The sequence below is a fragment of the Dinoponera quadriceps genome, unplaced genomic scaffold (genome assembly GCF_001313825.1).
Source record: "Dinoponera quadriceps isolate SergipeBrazil2010 unplaced genomic scaffold, ASM131382v1 scaffold566, whole genome shotgun sequence".
NCBI lineage: Eukaryota > Metazoa > Arthropoda > Insecta > Hymenoptera > Formicidae > Dinoponera > Dinoponera quadriceps.
In genome coordinates, this window is record NW_014555972.1 from 1,795,475 (window position 1) to 1,817,363 (window position 21,889).

Here is a 21,889-nt window from a genome sequence, read left to right on the forward strand (position 1 = left end):
AGTTTGTTTTCCCCTTCGGTTGACGGGTGATTAATAGCTCCCGGTGCCCGGCGATTCCCTCCGCTCCCGGCGGTGCTGTTGAACGAATGAAGTTTCGTTCCCGATATGTTACGTCCCATTAAGCCCGCGAGATTTCGCGAAAATCATCGACCGGGCTCTTCCCCTCCAGCGGCATTCGGCGCGCGTTGTCTCCCGCGTTACGCCGACTTGACGCGAGTTCGAGGGGGATTATTTTAAGTTACAAGAGAGAGAGAGAGAGAGAGAGAGAGTACGAGACGAAACGCGCTGAAATCGCCGCGGCAGGAATCACGTCGCGCTTGTGTCGCGACGAGAATAGGGGGGAGAAAAGAATAACAATAATCCGACGTTCGGGAAATTTAATGAAATTTCAGCGTGACGCGGAAAAATGTCCGGTACGTGTCGCGTCAATTTTCAAATTCTGGGCCGTTCTTTCATTTCTTTTTTCCGTGATGTGCTAAGTAAAAATAATACAATGAACCTTTTTTACAAAAATACCCGGAAAACGTAGTATTTAACGCGAAAACTGTTTAGATCATCACATTTTTCTAAATAAAAAAAAAAGAAAAAATTGAAAATACATCTATTTTTGAGGCGTTTACACTGGTCTTCCCCTCAAAGAAGCAAAGATGCGGTAAATAACTGCAATTTCTCTCGCGCGTTTGCTTTCACTCGCTTTCTGATAACGTTCACGATATATTACGTGCAATTAGTTGCAAGACGTAGATCGAGACGTCGATAATTATAAAACCGTCAGAGGGTGTTCAACGTGCCGGAATGAAATATTAATTGTAGAAAATATCAATTTCGGAGGATATTAATTAGACAAAGAATATACGAAGTACACGCTCGATATTCAGGAATGCGAATTCAAGAAGCTAAAGTATCCTTTCATCTCCTCCCGGAATCGACAACGCGTCCCCCCCCCCCCCCCCCCCCCCCNGCCCCTCTTGCACGCCTGTTCCAAGCGATTTAATCGCGCTCGACTACTCCCCCCCGACTCTAAGTTACGTCTCTCTTTCGCTCTTCTTTTCCCCGTTTTACCCGGCTCGTCGCGCGCAGATAGCGATGAAAGGCAGCGATTGTCGACGACGACGACGTTCACGTGGCGAGATACACAATTCCGGTGAGCGATCGAGCGGTCTCCGGCTGCGGTCTGCGGCTTCGCGTGAATCCGTTCGCGTGATATCGTCGGGACGTCGCGCACTTACCTGAATCGGCGCGATACTCCCTTTTACTTGTCACCTGCCGTAAAGGAAGCTCGTAAAGGAAGGAGGAAAGAAACACGCTGGTATCAACAGCGAACCGGCTGCAGTCGTCACCGTCGTTTACCGGGGTAATCGCTGACGCGGCTATATACAAGATCGACGCGGCCGACGTGAGAATGGGAACACGTGAGAGCGTGGTCGAGCCCTGGTAGGGTAACGCGAAGCCTAAAAAGGTATGGAGGCCCCGATCTCCCGGTCGAAGGATCCCTCGGTCATGTCGATCGACCGGACGACGCAGCGGAGGAAGCCGAGGCTGGACCTGGCGCCGTCCAACGAGCTCTGAGTGCCGACCGTCCTCCTGGACGGCCGGGCGAACCTCCTCGCGGTTCGATTAGGCCATGTCCGGTAGACGGGCTCGACGCCGCATCGCTCGAAGGCACTCCAGGTGGTCGAGGATCGCCGCGGCGGCAGGTGGGTGTGCGAAGGGCAGCCGCAGTGCTGCCAGGACAGGGACGGCGTCCTACACCTGAACACGGGCACCCGGAAGCCCTCCGGCGGGCGCAGGATCGGCAGGTCGTGCAGCTTCAAGGCCGCCTCGGCCCGCCTCGGAGACTCCGTCGTCCAGCCGAGCGCAGCCGAGCGGGTCTCCGCGTCGAGCGAATCCTCACCCGTCGCGGATCCCTCCGACACTCGGGCGTTCCTCTCGGCGAGCGGGTGATCCGCGGGAGACCGGCTGGTGTCCCTCCCCGGCGTCTCGCGACACGTGCATCAGGAGGAGGAGTTGGCGTCGACGGTCGAGCTCGTGGAGGCGTCGTCGTCGAGGGAGCTCTGCGTGCCGACGGTCACTTTGTTCCCATTGTTGCCGCGAGCCGCCGGCTGGTGCCGCTCGTTCGCGTTCTGACGGGGATGGCGTCTCTTGTAGGGCTCCCAATCCCCAGGACTCCGACGTCAGTGCGTCGCGATCACGTCCGGGGCGCTCTTGGTGCTTTCTATGCTGAACGGCCGCCTCTGGTCCACCTCGATCACCGCCTCCGCGCGATACCGCGGGTCCGGCTGGCCGCGCTTCGGCGTGCCGGCGGACTGCTGCGAGCTGGAGGTCGTGGTGTTGCTGGACCCGTGCCCGGACCCGTAGACGGAGCTGCCGTACCTCTCGCCGGAGCCGACGGTGGTCTGCCGCGCGAGCTTCGGCGACTGCCGGTAGACGCTGGGCTCTCTGCTGGGCTTGGGGCTCTGGAACCTCTGGTACGACGGGTAGTCCAGCTGCTCCGGGTACTGGCCGGGCTGCGCCATGGGCAGTGGGTAGCTGGACTCGTGAGTCGACCAGCCGGGCGGCGCCGGTATGGGGTTGTGCTTCGGGCAGACGCCCATGCTGCCGTCCCTCCCGCGGGACGCCGGGCTGCAGCCGGAGCATTGGGAGATCTGCGAGCTCGGCTGCGAGCCCGACAGCTGAACGCTCTGGTGAGACCTCTGAGGGCTCTGGTGATGGTGGTGGTGGTGGTGGTAGTGGTGATGATTGGTCCCGTTCTGAGAGCTGGCCGCGCGTACACCGAAGGTCGTGAAGCCCAACGGCGCTACCGCGTCCGGCATGCGCGGCTCGAACAGGCTCTCCCTCGTCTGGCAGCAATTGTCGCGCATCTCCGGCTCCTCGCTGCTTTCCTGCAGCCGCTCCTGCGTCGCGTTGCTCACGTTGTTGCTCTGGTGGATGTCGGTGATGTCGCCCGCGTTGTACGCCATCTCGAGGACGAGCTCCTTCGTGTATTCCTGAGGTATCATCGTGCTCGGTGGCATGAGCTCCTTGCTAGGCAGCACCTCCAAGCTCGGCGACTCGCTGCCGCGATCGCGCAGGTCTGTGCGGGAAGCCGAGATCGGACACGGCGTCGACTTGCGACCCAGCTCGTCCAATCGGTTCTCCCGGGACTGCCGGATGTGCTCCTGCAACGAGAGAGGCGTACCGATGATACAGGGCGGGCCACGAGCCTCGTGAATAGGAACTCGCGTAGTTTATATCGTAAATTATGTCTGTCGCGTAAATATGAAAAGATTGTTTACGCAATTCAACCGATACGCAGGAGCAAACGGTCGTTTTATTGACCTTAAACCCGCCGGGCTCGTGCGGATATTTTCCTTCCATCCCGAAATCTAATGCTTCCGATGCTGTTTTCACGATATTAAAGATAGTCCGCGTCCAATAACATAGTTTATAGACTGATGAAAATCTATCTTGACGATACTAATATTTATTCATTTCCCCGTTGAACTTTTAATCGTACGGATTTAATTTAAACGATACCTCGAGCAATTCGTTCCGACTGAAACAGCGAAGACGGAAGTTTAAAATATCATCAGGGTCAAAGTAGGAACAAATGATATGATTAGGATCGATATTGAATCTATTTTGCTATCTTATTCCCTATCGTGCGGTAGAATTAAGGTAGTTGGACCGTGACAATACTTAGATAGGTGGAGGTTAATATAACACGAAGAAGCTCGGCAAATCTGTGTTAAATGTTTGTAAATATATTTTATGATATAAATAACGTTTTGAAACTCGTAGGGAAATATTTCGATTGATGCGCTGTTAGAATTTGAGAAGATTTCTGAGAAAAACAATATTTTACAGACCAACTGTTTAAAATGTTCAATAGATGACGAGAATTTCGACTCGGAATTTTGTGCGGAATTCTTCCCGTGACTCGCGACACGCAGAATGCGCTGTATTCACGAAGAATTATTCCAGTGACAAATAAGCCTCTCTTCAAGAATGTGTGCACGATCAAATGCAAAACAATGTAGACGATGGCGCCAGCGTGTAAATTTATCGATTCAACGCAGTTTCATTTCATTTCATGTAACCGTTACACTTCACTTCACGCACGTCTCCGTGTAACGCATTTATTTTAATGGGGCAACAAACAATTTCTCTATTAACAATGCCGCGAATCACTTTGCAACGCACCATTTGATCCGCGTGTGATTGCTGTTGAAGCCAAATTAACCCGCAAAATAAAGCAGGAGACGCGTAATTAAATACGACCAATTCAACTAGAAATTATGCACGATAATGTATTAATAATAATTAACCTACCCCGACCCCTGTGCGAACATGCACAGACGAAAACTTCATAACGACGCAGTTTATAATATTTCGTATGACACAAACGTGACATGTAATGCAATGGATATGTTGCGCATTATTACGTTGTAACAATAACGGGAGAAGTTTATACGTATGCTCGGATGCGTGCGCGGATATTCGTATCGGCGTAGATGTTAATTGGGGAAAATGCGATTGCGTTAAACGCAAGCCGAAACATTACCGCATTTTGTCCCGCCGCATAATTCAACGAGCGAGCGATATTTAACGAAAGTATCGTCTTATCGCGAGATAAATCGCGTCTCGTTTCCATTGTCGGAAGGAATTTTGGAAGAACTACTCAGGACATTTGACGCTCTCTCTCTCTCTCTCTCTCTCCAAGCGCTTGAGGCACCGTCGGAAAACCGGCGTTTCCGTGCTCACTCGCGCGGACACGGGTCGGGATAAATACGTCCCCGTCGTTTCTCGAACTTTAACTGCGGCCGATAAAGGCGCCGGATCATCGAAGCGATGTCACGTCAGCGTGGGTCTATAAATTCCCGCGGCTCGCTAAAATATTGTGCGATCGTAAAAAGAAAAGCTCTCCCGCGGCGAGTGGGCCCGAGTGCGCGCGGTCGATTTTTAATAAAACTCTCGACCGAGTCCCGCTCGTAACGAACAATTCTATACAACTGGGGACGAGTATTTACGGACGGGGTAAGTCGGGAGGATAGGCGACTCCTCTCGGTAGAATATCCGTCGAAATATAACGCGAAACTCCCGGCGTATTTCCGGCGGAGACCTCGTTTCACGATCTTTCTCGTTCGCTGAGACGACGAGAGACGGAGCGAATCGTTGGGAAAATAAAATTCACTCACCTGGATGATGCGATGATCGCGGACGAGCTTCCGGACGCAGTTGAAGACGAAGGCGAAGCTCATGCCAAACATAATTAGGGAGAAAACCACGAGGATTATGACGATGTGCTGCGAATCGATCAACCGTGCCTTCTTCTTCTGCAAAGGAGGAAATTGAGCGTACTCTCTCGATCTTCCCGCCCGCTGCTTGTTACGACTAATCTATCAATTCTAATCGTATCGACGTGAAATTCTGAACGGGTGTAAAGTGCGAGTATCAGGTGAAAAAGTCTTTCCTTTGAATATCCGCCCCTTAGATTCTAAATTGGTAGAAATCGATGAGCGATACCGGGGGAAACAAGTGCATCCGCCGGATATCCAACGGATATCCGAGACCAGTTTAGAATATCTCATGGTTATTGCCATATCCCGAAATGATATCCGTTGGATCAATCCTTCGGATGAAGTGCGCTGTATCATTTCCCGGGTAGGTTCCTCCGAAATTTCTTCCCAAACGTATGAACGCTCGCTAGGTGCGCGAAACTATCTCCACGTTTTTCGGCCCCCGACGTTTCGGCAGTCTCTTTCGTAGCTCGAGCGTGGAATTTCATCCCGACGACGCGCACAGACAGACGGACAGACACCAAGGGGCAAATCGAGGCGTCCTTCGTAAAGCGCAACGTTCATGACTATTTTGATGCTGCAGTCCCATCGAGTAATTACAGGCGCGCTGTAATTCGCGATTGCATTCGTTATTCGAGGCAGGAGGGAGGAAGCGTGAGAGAGGGAGGGTAGCACGCTAATTATCGTTTCGGAGCTTTTCTCCGCAGGCAGTCGCCTTCGGCAGTGCCACCCCTCGAAATTCACGCGTATATATTCGTCGATCCGACGAGCACCCTCCGCCGACGTCGTCGCCACGTCGTCGCCGATTCAGACCGGTTGCGAAGGCGACGCGTTAAATGCCTCTGCGAAATTTCAGGAGAGCGTCACGCATTACACGGGAGGTAGGGGGACGAGAACCTGCGAAACATCGCGACGCACAGAATGCACAAAGCGAGGAGGATCGACGCGATCCGTCTTCGTCCTCCCGGTCTCCCTTCGCTCGCGTCTCTCGCGTGCCACCCTTTGTCTTGTCGAATGGCGGGCGCCGCCGCCCCCGTCGCGGATTTCGCCTGTTTGCCTCTCGTTTACTTAAGTGGTCGCTGCGCAGCGCGGGTATCGAGCGTGTCGGGACACGACACTCGTCGAAAATGTTACTTTACATCGCGCGTGCTTAATTTAAGTACCCGGCGCACCGCTAAGCGCATTCTCGACGTGCTCTCGCGGAACGAAGGAGAGCGAAGCGATAACTTTCTCCTAACGAGTCTCCCTTAAATACGGCGGAGTTCCCTCGGTACAGTTCGTACAGTTTCAGTTTTTAAAGAGTCATGTCACATTTCAAAACCACGCCAATCGGAACCAGATTCACACCGTAAAGAATAAATCGTCGATCTTAACATTCGTCGTATCGTCTCGGAAAGTCCGCTTTAAATTTCATATTAAAACGACATATTCGTCTTATAAATTACATCTGCTGTCAGCGAGTAACTCGACCTGCCGTTTCCACTTGGAAATCGGCACCTCAGATTTCAAGGTACTACGAGATACATAGTTGAGAGCGCGCAAACGTTGAACGCGCAGATTTGTCGAGCTTTTTCGCGCTTTACCAAACATCACCTTCCCAACAGTATTATTACAGGCGCAATGTCTCGAAAAATGGCTATCGCCTGTAAAATCGAGTCGGATCCCCGCGAGTGACTTCTTTCCCGAGGTTCCTCTGTGAGAGACGCACTTCTTAGATTTTCCCTCTCAATCCAGTTGACATCAGCGAGCGAGACATATTTTAAGTGGTCCAACGAGCGCGCTCGAAGATGTCGCAGATTGTGCGGGAATCCATCCATCACGGATGATCCACAGGTATGCGCGTTAGTAATCTCAGCGTGGCGTCGCTGAAAGCAGTTTGACCGGAGGAAGCGCGGCGGCGCGCGGAAAGTCTCGCGCGGAGCGTGCATTACGCGACATAATGTATGCAAGTCACGTTATGCATTCAATGCTTACACAGTGATAACTAATTTCAACCGGGCCGGTCTTGCGCGACGCCGACACGGAATAACACTCGCTGACATTATTGCTACTCGTGGATTCAGCCTGGAACGTGCCATTAAACTGCGAAGTAATTTATATCGGCATCACATGTTATCCGCCGTTGTTCGCCGACGCTCGCCCACATAGCTCAAAGAGCTCGCCGTCACCCTCTTCTTTTGTTCCCCCTCCCCCCGTGTATTCCTCCAGCGTGCCGGTAGTCGCGCTATAATTTCCCGGCGTTTGTCTTTCGCGCGAAGGCTCGTGCTGGAGTGGACGCTCCGGCAACGAAAACACGTTCTACCGGCGCCAAAATGCTTAACGCGACGGAAAATCTGCCTCGTGTGTGCCGACGTATAATAAATGTTTGTGACGTAAAAGTACAATGTGTATTATTTCGAGAATCTGTCGCGCGCGCGTGTGTGCGCGTGTGAAATTGCATATTAATCCGTCGCGGTTGAGCCTACCATTGAGTCCACCTCGACGTCGCGTCTCGTTCTAGTCGATAAATTGTAAACCGATTTTGTAGGTTTATTTCGACACGCTTCTTTCTCGCTGCTTAACTTGGCCGCACATAGGAAGGCCCGGTAACTTTTCTGACGCTTTTACTCAAATATTTGCAGAAGTATGCTTATCTTTGGAAATTACGGATATTACGGTCTGCATGTGGCGACGCACAAAACGCAGTTCGCAGACGCACAAGCAAAATGGTATTCCATCGCACTAAGGGGCGCGCAAATCGGTCGTGCGCAGCGAATTGAATCAAGTCCAATGTTTTGCGTTACAGCAACTGCATCGACCAATCGTAGCAAGGAATAACTTTCCCGCTACCGTTTGCGAATTGCTTCTTGCGTATTGCGACTTATGCAGAGACCTTTACAATTTTGAATGCGCGAGAAAGGATAAGCTTGAAAAATTGGTCGCAATTTGGCACACCTTTTCACGTTTAACCTTTCTTGAGAATTGAGCTAGTCTATCGGATCTCGTCTAGTTATTTTTAAAGATTTCGGGAGTTATTGCATAGGAAAATAATATTGAAACATAAAAATTCAAGATATCGGGTCGAATATGGTGGGTGCAAAAAATAAAATATTAAATTCTAGTGAAATTGTGAATTATAGAGTTTTTGTGGTTACTCTGAATACGAAAATAGTATCGAAACATAAAATTCCAAAACAGAAGATCCAATATGGTGGTTGCGAGAAGTAAAATATCAAAAACTTTAAAGAAAAAAAAAAACTATCGGAAATACAAACATTAGACATGAAATGTTATGTAAGGACCGTTCCAATGGAGTAATCGATGGATTAATTTAAACGGAAATTGTGAAACTGGCCCTGAGACAGGATAATGTATTGATTCTATACAGAAAGAAGTGAGAACTTATGCATACTTGAAAAAAATAATTCTATATTTGTACGTAATAACAATTCAAGATTCAGCAGCTATAAGAATTTAATTTTAGCTTGGGTCAATTTGACCCGTGAGTAGAGTTAATAATACACTCGATATAAGCCCAGCCAACACCAAGCATCAGTTACAATACATCTATGTTATAATTTCGCACTCAGTAATGTAAATGTAACATAGCAGCGAGTGTTAACACAACATTTACATTACTGAGCGCGAAATTATAACATTGATATAATGTAACCAATGCTCGACGTTGACTGGGATATTACTCCTGGATGTATCGTTTCATCAGTTAAATACTGAAATATTCAGACGAATGCGAACTACACGTGCTACTGTCACGAGGTAAATAAATCTCTACGGATCGGTCGAGAAGAAAAGTCGAGAACACGACTCGAAGGCGGGTTTAAAGCTACGGCGAGAATACGGCCCGGCGAGGGAACCACAACAATTATTACACCCTCGGATGCATTAGCGCGCAGTAAAATAATAGGTACGTATCGGCGGGGAATGGAAGCGAGATAATAACCGCGATACGATTGAACTTTAAAACGGATACGTGACCAAAGGCTGTATCGTCGCGTAATACGATTGCGCGCGCCGCACCGCCGCACGATGCATTCTAGGCGCGTCCATCGATCATACTTTTTTATTAGCGGGAGAAATTTTTTTCCCTCCCTTCGATTTTTTTTTATCGGCCGGCCAACACGTCGCGCGAAAAATGCGCCGGCAAATCGACGACGGGACGGAGAGAAGCGACGTGACAAGCTGGAACCGCAAATCGTGCCGAGAGACTGCCGACGTGAGCGGCCAGCAATTACGGGGATCGCGCGGATATTAAGTCCCCCTTTCCGTCGCGTTGGAGCATGCTATTATTACGCATCCGGTGGCCGGATTTTTCGGCGTTATTCCTAAGCCGCTCTCGCAACTCTCTCCCTCCCCCCTTTTCTCTCTTTCTCTCCGCCTTACACACTCTTTCGCTCTCACCTGAAAGAAGTTAAGCTGCAAAGCCACGTCGTCTCGTATGCGCGCGGACGAGTAATGCGGCCAAGAGAGAGAAGAGCAAGAAGAGGGATGCACCAAGTGGATGCTTCCTTCTGCTTCCGCGGGTCTGAGTGGTTTATTGTTGCGCTCATACGCCCGGAATCATTGCGCGTTTTCATGAATGCGCGTACATACTGTTGTATATTGTGACAGCCCGCTGCAGTGCGCAAGTGACAACTTTCGCCGGCTCCGCCGGCGGGAAATTATGCGATAAGCGACGCAGACTCCGGTTTTGCGACTCCTTTTGGTCACCGTGTAATCGCACGGGCATTATGAGGTAATCAGGGCGTGATTCGAGGAGACTCGCACGAGTCGCTCGAGTTTTCTACACAGGACGAAATTAGTGTCAATTCAAGACTCACATTCTCATATATGTGCGTGCAAGAATATGTAAACTTGTATGATGATAAAACTCGCTTACGCGAGTAAATTCTATATATTTCCACTAAACATTTCATATTATTATTATTATTTAAGAACAATTTTCATGAATTAAGAGGGAAAAATATTGGATGGAACGAACTATTTCTTCAAATTAAGAATCGGATTAGTTTGAAGATATCGTTCTTTCTAATGTTTTATTTCCTCTGAATTTATAAAAATTATCCTCGTATGACAAGAATTTGATATTTTTAGTGGGATTATTTATGGAGTTCTTTCATGCAAGTTTTAACTTCACATAAGATTATATACAGGGTGTCCAGAAAGTTTTGACGAAGCGGCCGTGTGCAGATGGAACATAGTTAAACCGCAGTTGTCGCAAAACTATTTTTTCTGCATAACAAATCTTTTGGCTGTCCCCGTAGTGACTAACAATTTGCTGTGTCAGCAAAATTATTTTTTTACCGTGTAGATTAGGCTATTCTGCAATTTTGCTGTTGTATATTCTTACTTATGTGTGAGAGTATGAATCTTGAATTGATACTAACTTTTTCCCGTGAAAATGCCCGCTTGTTTGCGATCGTAGAAATTTAATCGGCCCAAATTAGATATTCTTATCTATTATTCGACATTTTTAATGGTTTACCCGGAGTGTTGTATAATTAATGACGATTTTTCAGATGAAACTAAAGTCTATTTTGCAGAAAACACATTTATCAGCGCATATTTATTAAAATAAAAATTATAATTGCAACTATAGAGACGATTGATCAACGGCATTAGTTTATTTAATCGCCCTGAAATGGAATATCGCGTTTAAAAAGTCTCGTTATCCCGTCCGCGCGAGTTACCGGTTACATTAGTCATAATTCACGAAACGTTCCCCGGAAAGTACCTTATCTTTTACCTGCGCGCTCCACTCTGTGATCGACATTGCCTATCGTACGAGTACATAAAACGACTGTACGGATTTATGGTGATTGGTGCCGATATCGCCCGAGTTTCAAGCGCATCGAAATACATTTCGTTTTATCCCACGATTACCAATCTCGCAATTTCACTAACGCGACGCGTCTTTTATAGAGGGAGAATTCGACACATTATACACACACACACACACACACACACACACACACACACACACACACATTCTATTAAAATATTGTATTCCGTGCACGTTAATTTTCGTTGCGAATATCGATGACGGGAGTCGCGAAAACTCGTGCAAAATGGTGCACATCGTACGATCAACCGACGCTAGATTGTGTTTTTACGAGGGAAAATTTGTAGTATTTCAGCAATAGAAATTCTTGACCACTACGTCCGCGGACGACGCTGCGCGAGAGGTAAGGTACGGGAGTTATTCTAAATATTTCCGCTATTTACGGCGCCGTATTCGACGTTCGTAAATGCCAGCATTCGCCCTGTAAATTCCGATCGCAGGATGCTACGTTGAATTATTAATATATGAGATTATATTTGCATCCGCGTATCGGACGCGATAGCACTTTTACGGAGTTCCCGTGCGCGGTAAGGGGATTGCAAAAGTGCTCTCATGTACAGTAAGCTTCTGAAATTAATATTCACTAATTGCTCATATTAATTACTGTCGATATTAATCATATATTACGCAGTTGCACTTTGCATGTATAATATTCGTATTTCTCTAATGCCTTGTTTTAATACCGTTGATATTAGTATTAAATAACATTAATCGCCTTTTATCTTTGCATCGATGTAATTCAATATATTTCGATCCACCTTCTCCTTTCCAACTGTATACTTGATTAAACAAGTCGGCAATTTCAACGTAACGTGCGGCCTTTACATAATTTTTTCATATCCGAATGATACAATAATGTCGCGGTCTTCGGGTCCGCCCCGAAGATTCTGAGTCGAAATTTCGATTGTACTTGGACGTTCTTAACCCGAGACGGGACGAAACGTATCGCATTTTCTTACAACGGGTCCGCTCGTGGAAGTGGCACGGTGTGTTGGCAAATCTCTCTCCGGAGATCAGACGTTTCGTGTTTAAGTTTGCAGAAGTGCGCCATTCGTTAGAGCGTGACGATGTTTAACGTCAATAAGTATCCGCACATTCACATGCTTGGCTCCACATCGGGGACTCGAAGTTCCACGTGATATCGACTGCTTGCCGTAGTCTAACACATATAGACACAGTCTAACTAGGCACGACGTCCTCCCCGCTTCTGAACACCCGAGCGGTACTTCACTCCCCGGATAGAGTCCATCTTCGGAAATCTGGGGTCACGCTCGATGAAATTTACCTTCCCTCCCGTGTGTCCACGGATTCCTACCTGCCGACCGTCGCGCCATTTTCACGAGATCGGACGTTTCCACGCGCGTGAACGCCCGCGTTTTACGCGTGTCCGTCGCCATGCCAGACGAAAGCGGGACGAATTGATATTTCGGAATTCGAAGTTGATTAACGCCACTCTCGACGTCGCCAGCTCGATATCGTAAAGTTTTCACGCATACAATAACATCCGCCGCGATCGGCGTCCGTATTACCCGCGTCTCTCCTTTGAATTCCTTGTGCTTGGCGCTTTAACGATCGCCAATGAAAAGATATGAAAGATCGTAGGATGACGGATCGATCGGAATCGTCCGGTTTTATTCGTCAGACCGATCGGCAAAGACTCGCGGAATCTCATTACTTCGGCGCCTTCACTCTTCTCTCGAGGTTTACGTCTGTCTTTACATCGCGTCTCTCTCTCTCTCTCTCTCTCTCTCTCTCCGAATGGCATTAGAAAATGGTTCCCCGTCAAATCGCGGGCGAGCTCGCGATTTGCGAGACGCGCGCATCTGGTGACGAGCCATGCTTGAAAGTAAGCGGGAAAGAAGATAATTAATGATAACCAGGCCGGATGGCTTCCGCAGAGCGGAAATAATTAGCCGGCACTGGCTGAGAAAAAGATTCGAAGAGTTCTCATTAGCGGAGAGGAGAAGGAGCCCCCGATGGTGGTGATGTACGCGTGAACACCGTGCTACCCTTCCAATGCAACTCCTCTGTTTATTTTCTTCCCTCTCGATAACCAAACTCGCTAAAGAGGCTGCTCATTAGAGGAGCGAGTCCCTTCCGTCTGCCTGTTGTTAAAACATATTACGAGGGATGAGCGGGGTATCGATCCGCACGAGCGGCAATCAACGTGACTATTATTCGCAAGTAAAAACCATGACGGCAAGTTATACGCGCGCGTCCTTCAGAATGAAAGCTCTCGCATAGTTTGTTTACCAGTCCTTCGACCGGAAGGGAAAATCTGCTTCTGCATCTTTTATCTCGACGAGGTTGATTCGCTTTCTTTCCCTCTCTCTCTCCCTCTTTCGCTTAATGTTCTTCAGTGTCGACTTATGCGACGATAATTCATATTTGGACAATGGTACGCACACGGTCCGATATCAAAATTACACATTGTATGTCAGAACTTGTGATACTTCCTTCTGTTCTCGTGCCGAATATCAACACTGGCATTAAGTCATGGCACTAAGATAGTGAAATATGATCGCCCTGTTCTCTCTCTGTCTCTCTCTCTCTCTCTCTCTCTCTTCCCCCTTGGAAAAACTCTTTTTCAAATGTAGTTACTATCTTCTGAAATGGAATATCACGACAAATTGGAGATTCTAAGACACAAACAGCCTTCAAATGACAGTTCTATCGGCAAACGCGATTAAATTACTCGCTGTAATTATTATTTCTGCTTAAATAAGAAAATACCCCGCGTCGAAACGCATTTATTCTAAAACCTTTATTTTTTTCTCTCCACCTCGTATCACTACGACTTTTTCTCCTGTTTTTGCATCCCATACGTAAATAAAACTATGCTAAAATTAAATAAATGTAATTACCTGTTTTTCAGCCTCTTAAATCAAGTAATATTTTTACCAATTTAAGTATATTTAAATAGCTTATAGTAAATAACCATTTCACTTGAATCAAATAAATATTACCCGAACGGTAGACTCTTAGAAAGATATTTTCCTTGAGCGATAATAAACATATCAATCAATCAATCAGTTAAACTTCCCCCCCCCCTCTCTCTCTCTCTTTTCCTCCTCTCTCTTGTTCTCTCTTTCTCTTTTCCCCTCACTCTTTTTCTCCCTTTCTCTTTGCGCGCGAGCCTCGGTATTATATTTCCCACATGGACTCAGACTTCTCCTCATACGATTTACGTCGCTCACCCTCACCAACTCGCGCGCACTTTCAGCTATTACGATTCGCCCGCGTGATAAAGGCAACGGATCTTCCTTCCACTGTACGTCGGAATAAAATTGGATGGAGACCGCGCTTCCTCGCGCGCAGCTCGCGATTTTGTCGCACGTTTCGCCCGCACCGGCAATTTCGTGGTCGAGTTCTCTCGCGCGGACTAGAGCGTTGTCGTGGCATGCATCTTTTCCTTAGTTTACCGCCGCCCAATGGCGTAGCTGTCGCATTTCGCTGGTTCATCGGAAACTAGAACTGAAACGCTACCCTCGTCTTCCTTTCTTCCTTTCCTCCCTCCCTCCTCTCCCCCCGTTCTTTCTCATTGACGCGCCGTGATGATATTAATGTACTTTTTCGCGGTACATATTAATCCTCCCCGTTCTCGGCTATATTAAGAGCGTGGATAGAAACGGGAGGAGGAGGCGTCTCGCGTAAAATAAATTCGACAAATCCCGTTTGGCGGGAGATCGCTCCCGACGTGTGAAATTTCATTGTTGGATTCGCCCGGGCTAATACGCGGGTCTTATCTCCTCGAGAGTAGCCCATACATAATTCTCGGGCGGCCCTTTGAAAAATTCAAGAAAGCCCTGAACAGATATAAAGTTAGATTCATTTTGCACGCGCGGCCCCTGGCGGCCGTACTTCAACTCGTCGCCGGAAAAAGCACGAGTATCACTTCGATCCCGGATGGCGGACAGCTTCGGCGATCTTATGTACAGCAGCTGAAGTACTATTGCATTATTCGGCAATCGGGCGTCGTGGCTCGTTTTCGCGTATGCATAATACAGTGTCGGGGAATTTCGCGTGGAAGAAATAAAAACGCGAATCCGCGGGAATAAATTCCACGGGAATAAATTTCACCGGGAGTTCCCGGTAAATTCTGCGACTCGGCGAGCGGATTTCTAACACTTCGCGGTGTATGAAAGCTCGAGCTTTAATGATAACAGTATAATGCCAAATGTCTGTGCAACGCGAAATTTAATATAATTAATTTGGAAGTTCCACATGCACACACACATACGCGCGCGCGCCTGCGCAAAATGCCAAATCATCGTACGGTAAATTCAAATAAATAATATTATCAGCTTCCTTTCGGCGTAGATATATCAATGGCCGCGTGTTCGGGCAACATTACAATTATTGCATAAAAAATGCGTGAAACTGACCGTATGAAAGTATTGTTAGCCGCGGAAAGTTCGGGTGGAGCGCCGCGCACGCAGAGACGGAGTGACGGCATTTTCGACTATTACACTTTTTAATTTAATTAATCGCCGTTTTGTGCGCGGCTGAATTAAATTTTCAGCGCGATGGCAGGTAACGCTAACCACGTGAAATGCAAGAATCTATTTTAATTTTATTGCGATCTCGCTTTTACGCTTTCCGGTTTCGCAGGCTCCATATTGCAAATTCCATATTGTCCAACTGTCTGAATATTTATGAATTTACTGCCGACGCACGCACGATCGCGATTATCGGGAACGAAATAAGAGCCGTTCGTTCCACAGGCTCCACCCCTCCCCGCTCCACTTTGTGTTTAATTGCGGAATGGCGTTGTTCTCACGAATCAACTTACAAACTGTACATTCTCAAAGTTCTCATCGAAACGATGTAAATGGCTTCTCGCAAGACGGAGCGTCGCGCGCGCGGTATAATTACTCCTAACGGGAAATCGCTTTGTTTTAACGAGAAACTTAAGTATTATTTGTAGCTTGAACCGAGTATCTTCAGTCCGACGAAGAGTGTCATTTTCTACATCCAATTATGGCCAACTGCTAAATTACTTCTGTATTTCGTGTGCAAGGCAGGGACGACTCATTTTGCAGACATTGTTTCTGAAATCCAAACGAACTCGACGACGAGCGGGTAAAAGGAACACATTTGCCGAGTATATAACTCACGAAACTTCCGTCGGGTAAAGAAAGCGCTCGCTGTGCAACGCAAAGTGCAGATTACGCAGGAGGAATTTCAAGGAATCTGCCGTAGATATCGACTAAGAAGCTTTCTGCAACAAGACGCGCGTCCGCTGGCGAAAGAATCGGGATCGGCGCGAAGGAACGGGATTTAATTCCGAGCAGTTTCACCGAGCCGTTGATCTTTTCCCAACGTTTTCGCAATGTCTCATTTATCGCGCTCATTTACCTGGCGGACACAATAATGGCGCTGGATGGCTGTTTTATTAATGCGACTTTGAATTCTTCTCGATGAACGTTTCGCTCTTCAACGTTTAACGGAAGCTCGGACCGTGAAATAATAAACCAATTATTTTCCATCGATGCAATTGAAGGATCGAAACAATCAGCTTTACGTCGGGTGTGACAATAATTTTACAGGATATTTTATTTGAAGCTTAATTATTGAAATATTCGCACTGAAAATTTCTTAAGATCTTATTGAGATCTTCATTTTCCTAAATAATTATGGATTCTAACTGGGAAATCTACACACATTCTGATTAGAAGCATAATGTTTCAAATCTACATAGTTAAAAATAAATAGTCAATTTTAATTTTTTTTCACATGTTCCAGAAATTTTAATTTTGGATTTAAAACGGTTAATGCAAAAAGCAATGAAAATCGTTCGTGAACTTTTCATCTATCAGGAGCTTATCTTGAACGTTGTTCGAAAATTCATTCGCGTTGTTTTAATTTAGTTCTCCCCATATAACGAAAAGTTTGCTGAGACCACGCGGAACACCAATCCGTTGTACCCGTTCTGGTAGTTTCAACAAGTAACGAGTAAAAAGTGTGCGTGTGGTGTGTAACAATGTTTTAGTAATCAAACATGGTCGAATTAATTCTATACGGCGCGTTGTATATCATCGATTTATTCGATGGAGTGACATATTGAGCGGATATGTCGTCGAAGTAAACAGCCGTCTCTCCATCGTTTGCGCGATAAATTTACCGTTACGTTGGGACTGACAAGCGAGTGAGAACGTTTATTTCCGCCTAACAGAGTGACGAAGCGCGTATTGTCTGTGGTTACAATGGAAGGTACTAATAGTCGTTGGCCATTTAGTTGCAATCGCCTGCGTGAATTGAAGTTATCTGCGACGTCAAATTCGGTGCACTGTTCGAGCGCGTTTGGGAACAGTTACAACGCGATTTGCACGCGTACGTGTTTGTGAATGTGCCACTGACTGTTTCAGAAGTAATGGAACATTAAATATTTCCATTTATTTGATTTAATATATTATTCTATCATTATTATTATTATATTATTGCTTTGCAAATAAAATTTGCAATGCAAATTATTTTTAACTATTTTTCGGTTGACATTTAATTTTGGATGAAAAATATATCACTCGAGATTGGAAGCAAGAGACAGGAGAATGTTAAAATAAAATCACTACTAAATAAAATAGCTATTAGTTTAAATAAATTTTGCCGTGAAAATATTAAAAAAAAAAATTATATTGATTGCACAGTATTTTTGGCATTTCTGCAATTATTTTATTATTACGTTTCCTGTTGTTACGATCAAATTTTCCCACGATATGAGCCAATTTGAAAATATGAATTTTACACGAGATGTAAAAATATTGAACGTTTTTACTTATGCGAAAATTAAAAGGTATGAAGAATCAACGCGTTTCACGAGAATAAGTGTTTTGAATTATGAAATGTTTTCGGCCAGCGATTGCCGGTTCGCGCTGATAATCCATTCCCCGTGGAGCATTAAAAATAACAAATTCACCGAATCAACATCAGTCCGAACGAGAATTTCATAGGGGCAGTGCCTTTTCGTTTTATTGCGAACTTCATTCACGGTTTTTGGTACGTAATAATCGTCCAATTTAAGTTATCTGTTATATATCAGCAGCAACGGACGATGATAGATTTTCCATTTATATGCCATGTGTTTCCTCTATATCCGAAGGTTCGATAACCTATACAATCTGTATTTCCGTAATCGACTGAACGGCTGAGGGAACAAGTTCTCCAACATTTTACTTCACAAATATACACATCCACGCACCCGCACATATACACAGAGAGAACGATTTATTTGTATTTAATAGGTTTTATTCAATTCAAATAAATTTATCTATTGAATCTATAACAAACCTATTTTTGATTTAACAAATAAACCAATTAATAAGAAAACTTAGGTATATTTCACAAAAATATATATTCCCTCGTCACAATCAAATTTTTTTCTAACCAATAAATATCGAAAAAAGGCAGAAGAAACATTTATTTCACAAAATTTCAATTTTTTTTCCTCGGCGTACTTGTAACGTTATACTTGTAATATATCCTTATAATGTTCAAAAATCAGTTTTATGCTATACTTAATAGCAACCGTTTAAAACGATACAACAACAGTCGATACGCAACGGATATTGACAGAATGTACATTAGCGAACGAAGAACGCCATGATTGTTCTTAGATATTTAATCAAACATGATATTAGTTAATCCAAACAGAATAAGATTGAAAAACAAAACGTATAACAATATTTTATTCGATCAAACATGATTTACTCCTTTGAAACAAAATTTAAAAAATATTGTATAGCCAAATAACACATTGTTTGGCTGAAAATTAAATTTTCTTTCCTTTAAATAAGAGTATTTTTTCCATCAAACAACCTGGTTTAATCCGATGAAACACAAAACGATAATTGAACATAAAGTCATGTTGTCGAAGTCAAATATATCTAAGCGAGAGAAGTGAGAATACTAAATACAAAGAAACCGTTCCTGTGTGCCGTTTTCAGCGCTAAACGATATTAATGGTATCAAACGTCACGGTAACAATGGTATTAAAAATCCCGCTTCGACGCGGCGATTCTCGGGGCCGTGATTCGCGATCTCGTCGTTCGGTCGATTCGCTGGCGCAGCTTGCGCGACTTAATTCTCACGCCCGTGCCGAGGGAACGATTCCGATAAAATATCGTTGGCGAAACATCGGCGGTGGAATCGCGCGCGGCAATATCAGGAGCATTATATTCGCCGTTAGATTAATATCCCGTCGGCGGCATCGCGCCGTCGTTTCGCCGGTGCCTTGTCCTGGTAGTCTGCCAAAAGCGCATAGTATTGTACGTCCCGGAACCGGAAACACCCACCCGTATAACCGTCGGCAGCGCACGTCCGAATATCCACCGAGGGAGAGCACCGTGGAATTGCGGGGGCCTCGAGATTGGGGCTCTCGCGAAACCCGGGCTAAGTGAGCCGCGCCCGGTTGCAAAACTTCGCCGGAATAAATTAATTAGCCTGGTGCTACAGGCAGTGCGACGGGGCGGTGGGGAGGAGGGCGAAGGGCGAGGAGGGAGACGGGCAAGACGGGACGTTTTGCGGGGTTGAAGGGCGATTAAGTCGCGGGGACGACCCTCGTGGGATCCCGCGCATCCCGGATTCGCGGTATGGCTCTACAACAAATAAGAGACTATGGTTAATTTCTGGCAGAAGGACGCGCCACTCCACGGCGCTATTTAGCGTTAACGTCTCATGCGTGAAATTATGCATCAACGTTTGATACAAGTCTTCATTGCGTCGGCGTGGTAAGTATATTCGAGAGCGATTCGCGGCTTAAATTTTACAGCGTGCGTACATCTCCGCGACGTGCCGTCGCGGAGATGCTAATCGGGAAGCACTGCATAATTGAGGCGGCAAATGCATGCGCGGGTGATATGTTATAATTGCTCGGGAAATATACTTTTCATGACGGATGAAAAAGTGTCGCGTCTCTGAGAGCTGACAACTGTAGGACGTTCTCTTATCATTTATCATTCCTCTAAACTATAGGAAGATTAACTTATGACGGGAGATGTAAAGGTGACGAGTTATAATAACGAAATGAAAAGAAATTCTTGTGGTATTTTATTCAACATTAAACTCTTGTAACATATTTTCGATCGGGCTCCTTCGATTGTTAAAGAACTGATCGTACGGTTTGGAATATTAAATTACGTTGACTTTATCTTAAAATATTTGCTCCTTGACAATACTATGAAAAAGATACCAATTAATATAACACGAAGAACCTGGATCAAAGCCTTAAAAACAGTCGAAAAAAAAAAATGATCGTAAGAAAAATTCCTTTCCGCAGTATTCTTCCTTCGAAACTATTCAAATTGTGCTCTAAATACACTTCTTATATCATTAAAAGGAGATATTTAAGTGTTCTCCTTATCCCGGGATACTCTGTATATAGATTGTGCTTTATTATGACGGCTCGTAAGACAAGACTGAAAGATAGCTATATACCTCTGCCACTGTTTGCAGGCATGCTATCCTCGTCGCACATAAAGAAAAGTGGGAGTTTAACACTAAAGCTAGACAAAGATGGATTGCCCGAGACACACTTCTCTCTCTAGTCACTGTACGCAGCATCTTGCGGAAGTACTCAATCGACGTATATAAATCTGTGGTACAATACTTGCTAAATCTTTACATGTTAGCTACCGTATATATTTCAATCGTTATCAGAGATTGTGTATTTTACGTATCAATTTCTGGTATACTAGACAGTTAATCTTGCAATTGTTTTATAATATTTTCATAAGTCTCTTTTATCATCATCTTTATCCGTTATTCATTAAAACCGTAGTAATTTAATCGCTGAAAATAAAAACGGAAGCTATCTTCGTCCCTACGACTGCTAACTTTGACTTGAATTATCTCAGCTTTGATATGGTCAATTTTCTTTCTAATTTTATATACGTGTATTTTGATTAATATGCCGTTAAAATTTGAAAGGATTTCTAAGAAAATTAATTTATGGACCGGCTATCTTAATATGAATACTGTGATGAATGTTATATTTAGCAAAAGAATGATAAGATTCTCGTGCTCAGTAACTTCCGATTCGTTAACGAACCTTTCTTCGACGAAGAAGAAAGCTCAGGTCAAATTATGCCGCCTTGCCGCGAATGTCGGAAGTCCGTTCGCAGTTTTTCCTCAATCCGAGAGAGCGTGTAAAGCGCGGTACGAGGGAGTCGTCAAATGATTACGTCTCGTCAACGTACCTTCCCGCAGGATTTCATATCTTGAATCTCAATCTGGGCGATGTGAAATGAGCTTTCCGAAAACTCCCTGGATAATCCCACCTAAAAGACTACAAAGTTCCCGGCGACGTTTATCAAGGTCATGAACTCCCCACCATATTCTAAAGAGACTACCGTTTCTAAAGATAATTCATGCCTTCTGCGATATCTCTCAGCGGTTTCAAGAATCGAATTACCGTTCTTTGTGTTTAAAGATGCTCATCTCCGCGATCGAGTGCGCGAGTCAAAACGTCGAATTAAGCAAAGTCGCGTTGAAAGTTTAATCGGGGCTACGAATTATTTCTTCCAAATCGAACATTCCCCGTCGTGGAACGACAAGGGGAGAAAATTAGCAGCATGAAAATCGGAATAAAGTCAACGTCCGATAACACAACGATGTAAAGGCCGAGTAGAACGCGAGAGAAGAGAATTACGCGAAAAGACAAAAGCGCGCGGCCTACAAAACTGATTTTGCTCGCAGTCAGAGGAAGCAAATTGCCGTCCCGAGATTACGTGTTCCGAGAAGCCTTGTTCGTCGTGCCAGTTAAACTAGAGGGCCG

General features: G+C 45.6%; 1 protein-coding gene across 1 annotated transcript in view; it reads right to left on the bottom strand.

The window, feature by feature from the left end:
* Positions 1-1,034: 1,034 nt before the first annotated feature.
* The window catches only part of LOC106746426, a 154,084-nt gene continuing 133,229 nt past the window's right edge, over positions 1,035-21,889 (bottom strand). Inside the window, exons 9-10 of the mRNA XM_014623032.1 lie at positions 5,178-5,315; positions 1,035-3,158 (exon numbers count right to left, since the gene is read on the bottom strand). Of these exons, the coding sequence (XP_014478518.1) occupies positions 2,175-3,158; positions 5,178-5,315 (1,122 nt within the window). The 3' untranslated portion in view covers positions 1,035-2,174. The remainder of the gene's footprint in view (positions 3,159-5,177; positions 5,316-21,889) is intronic.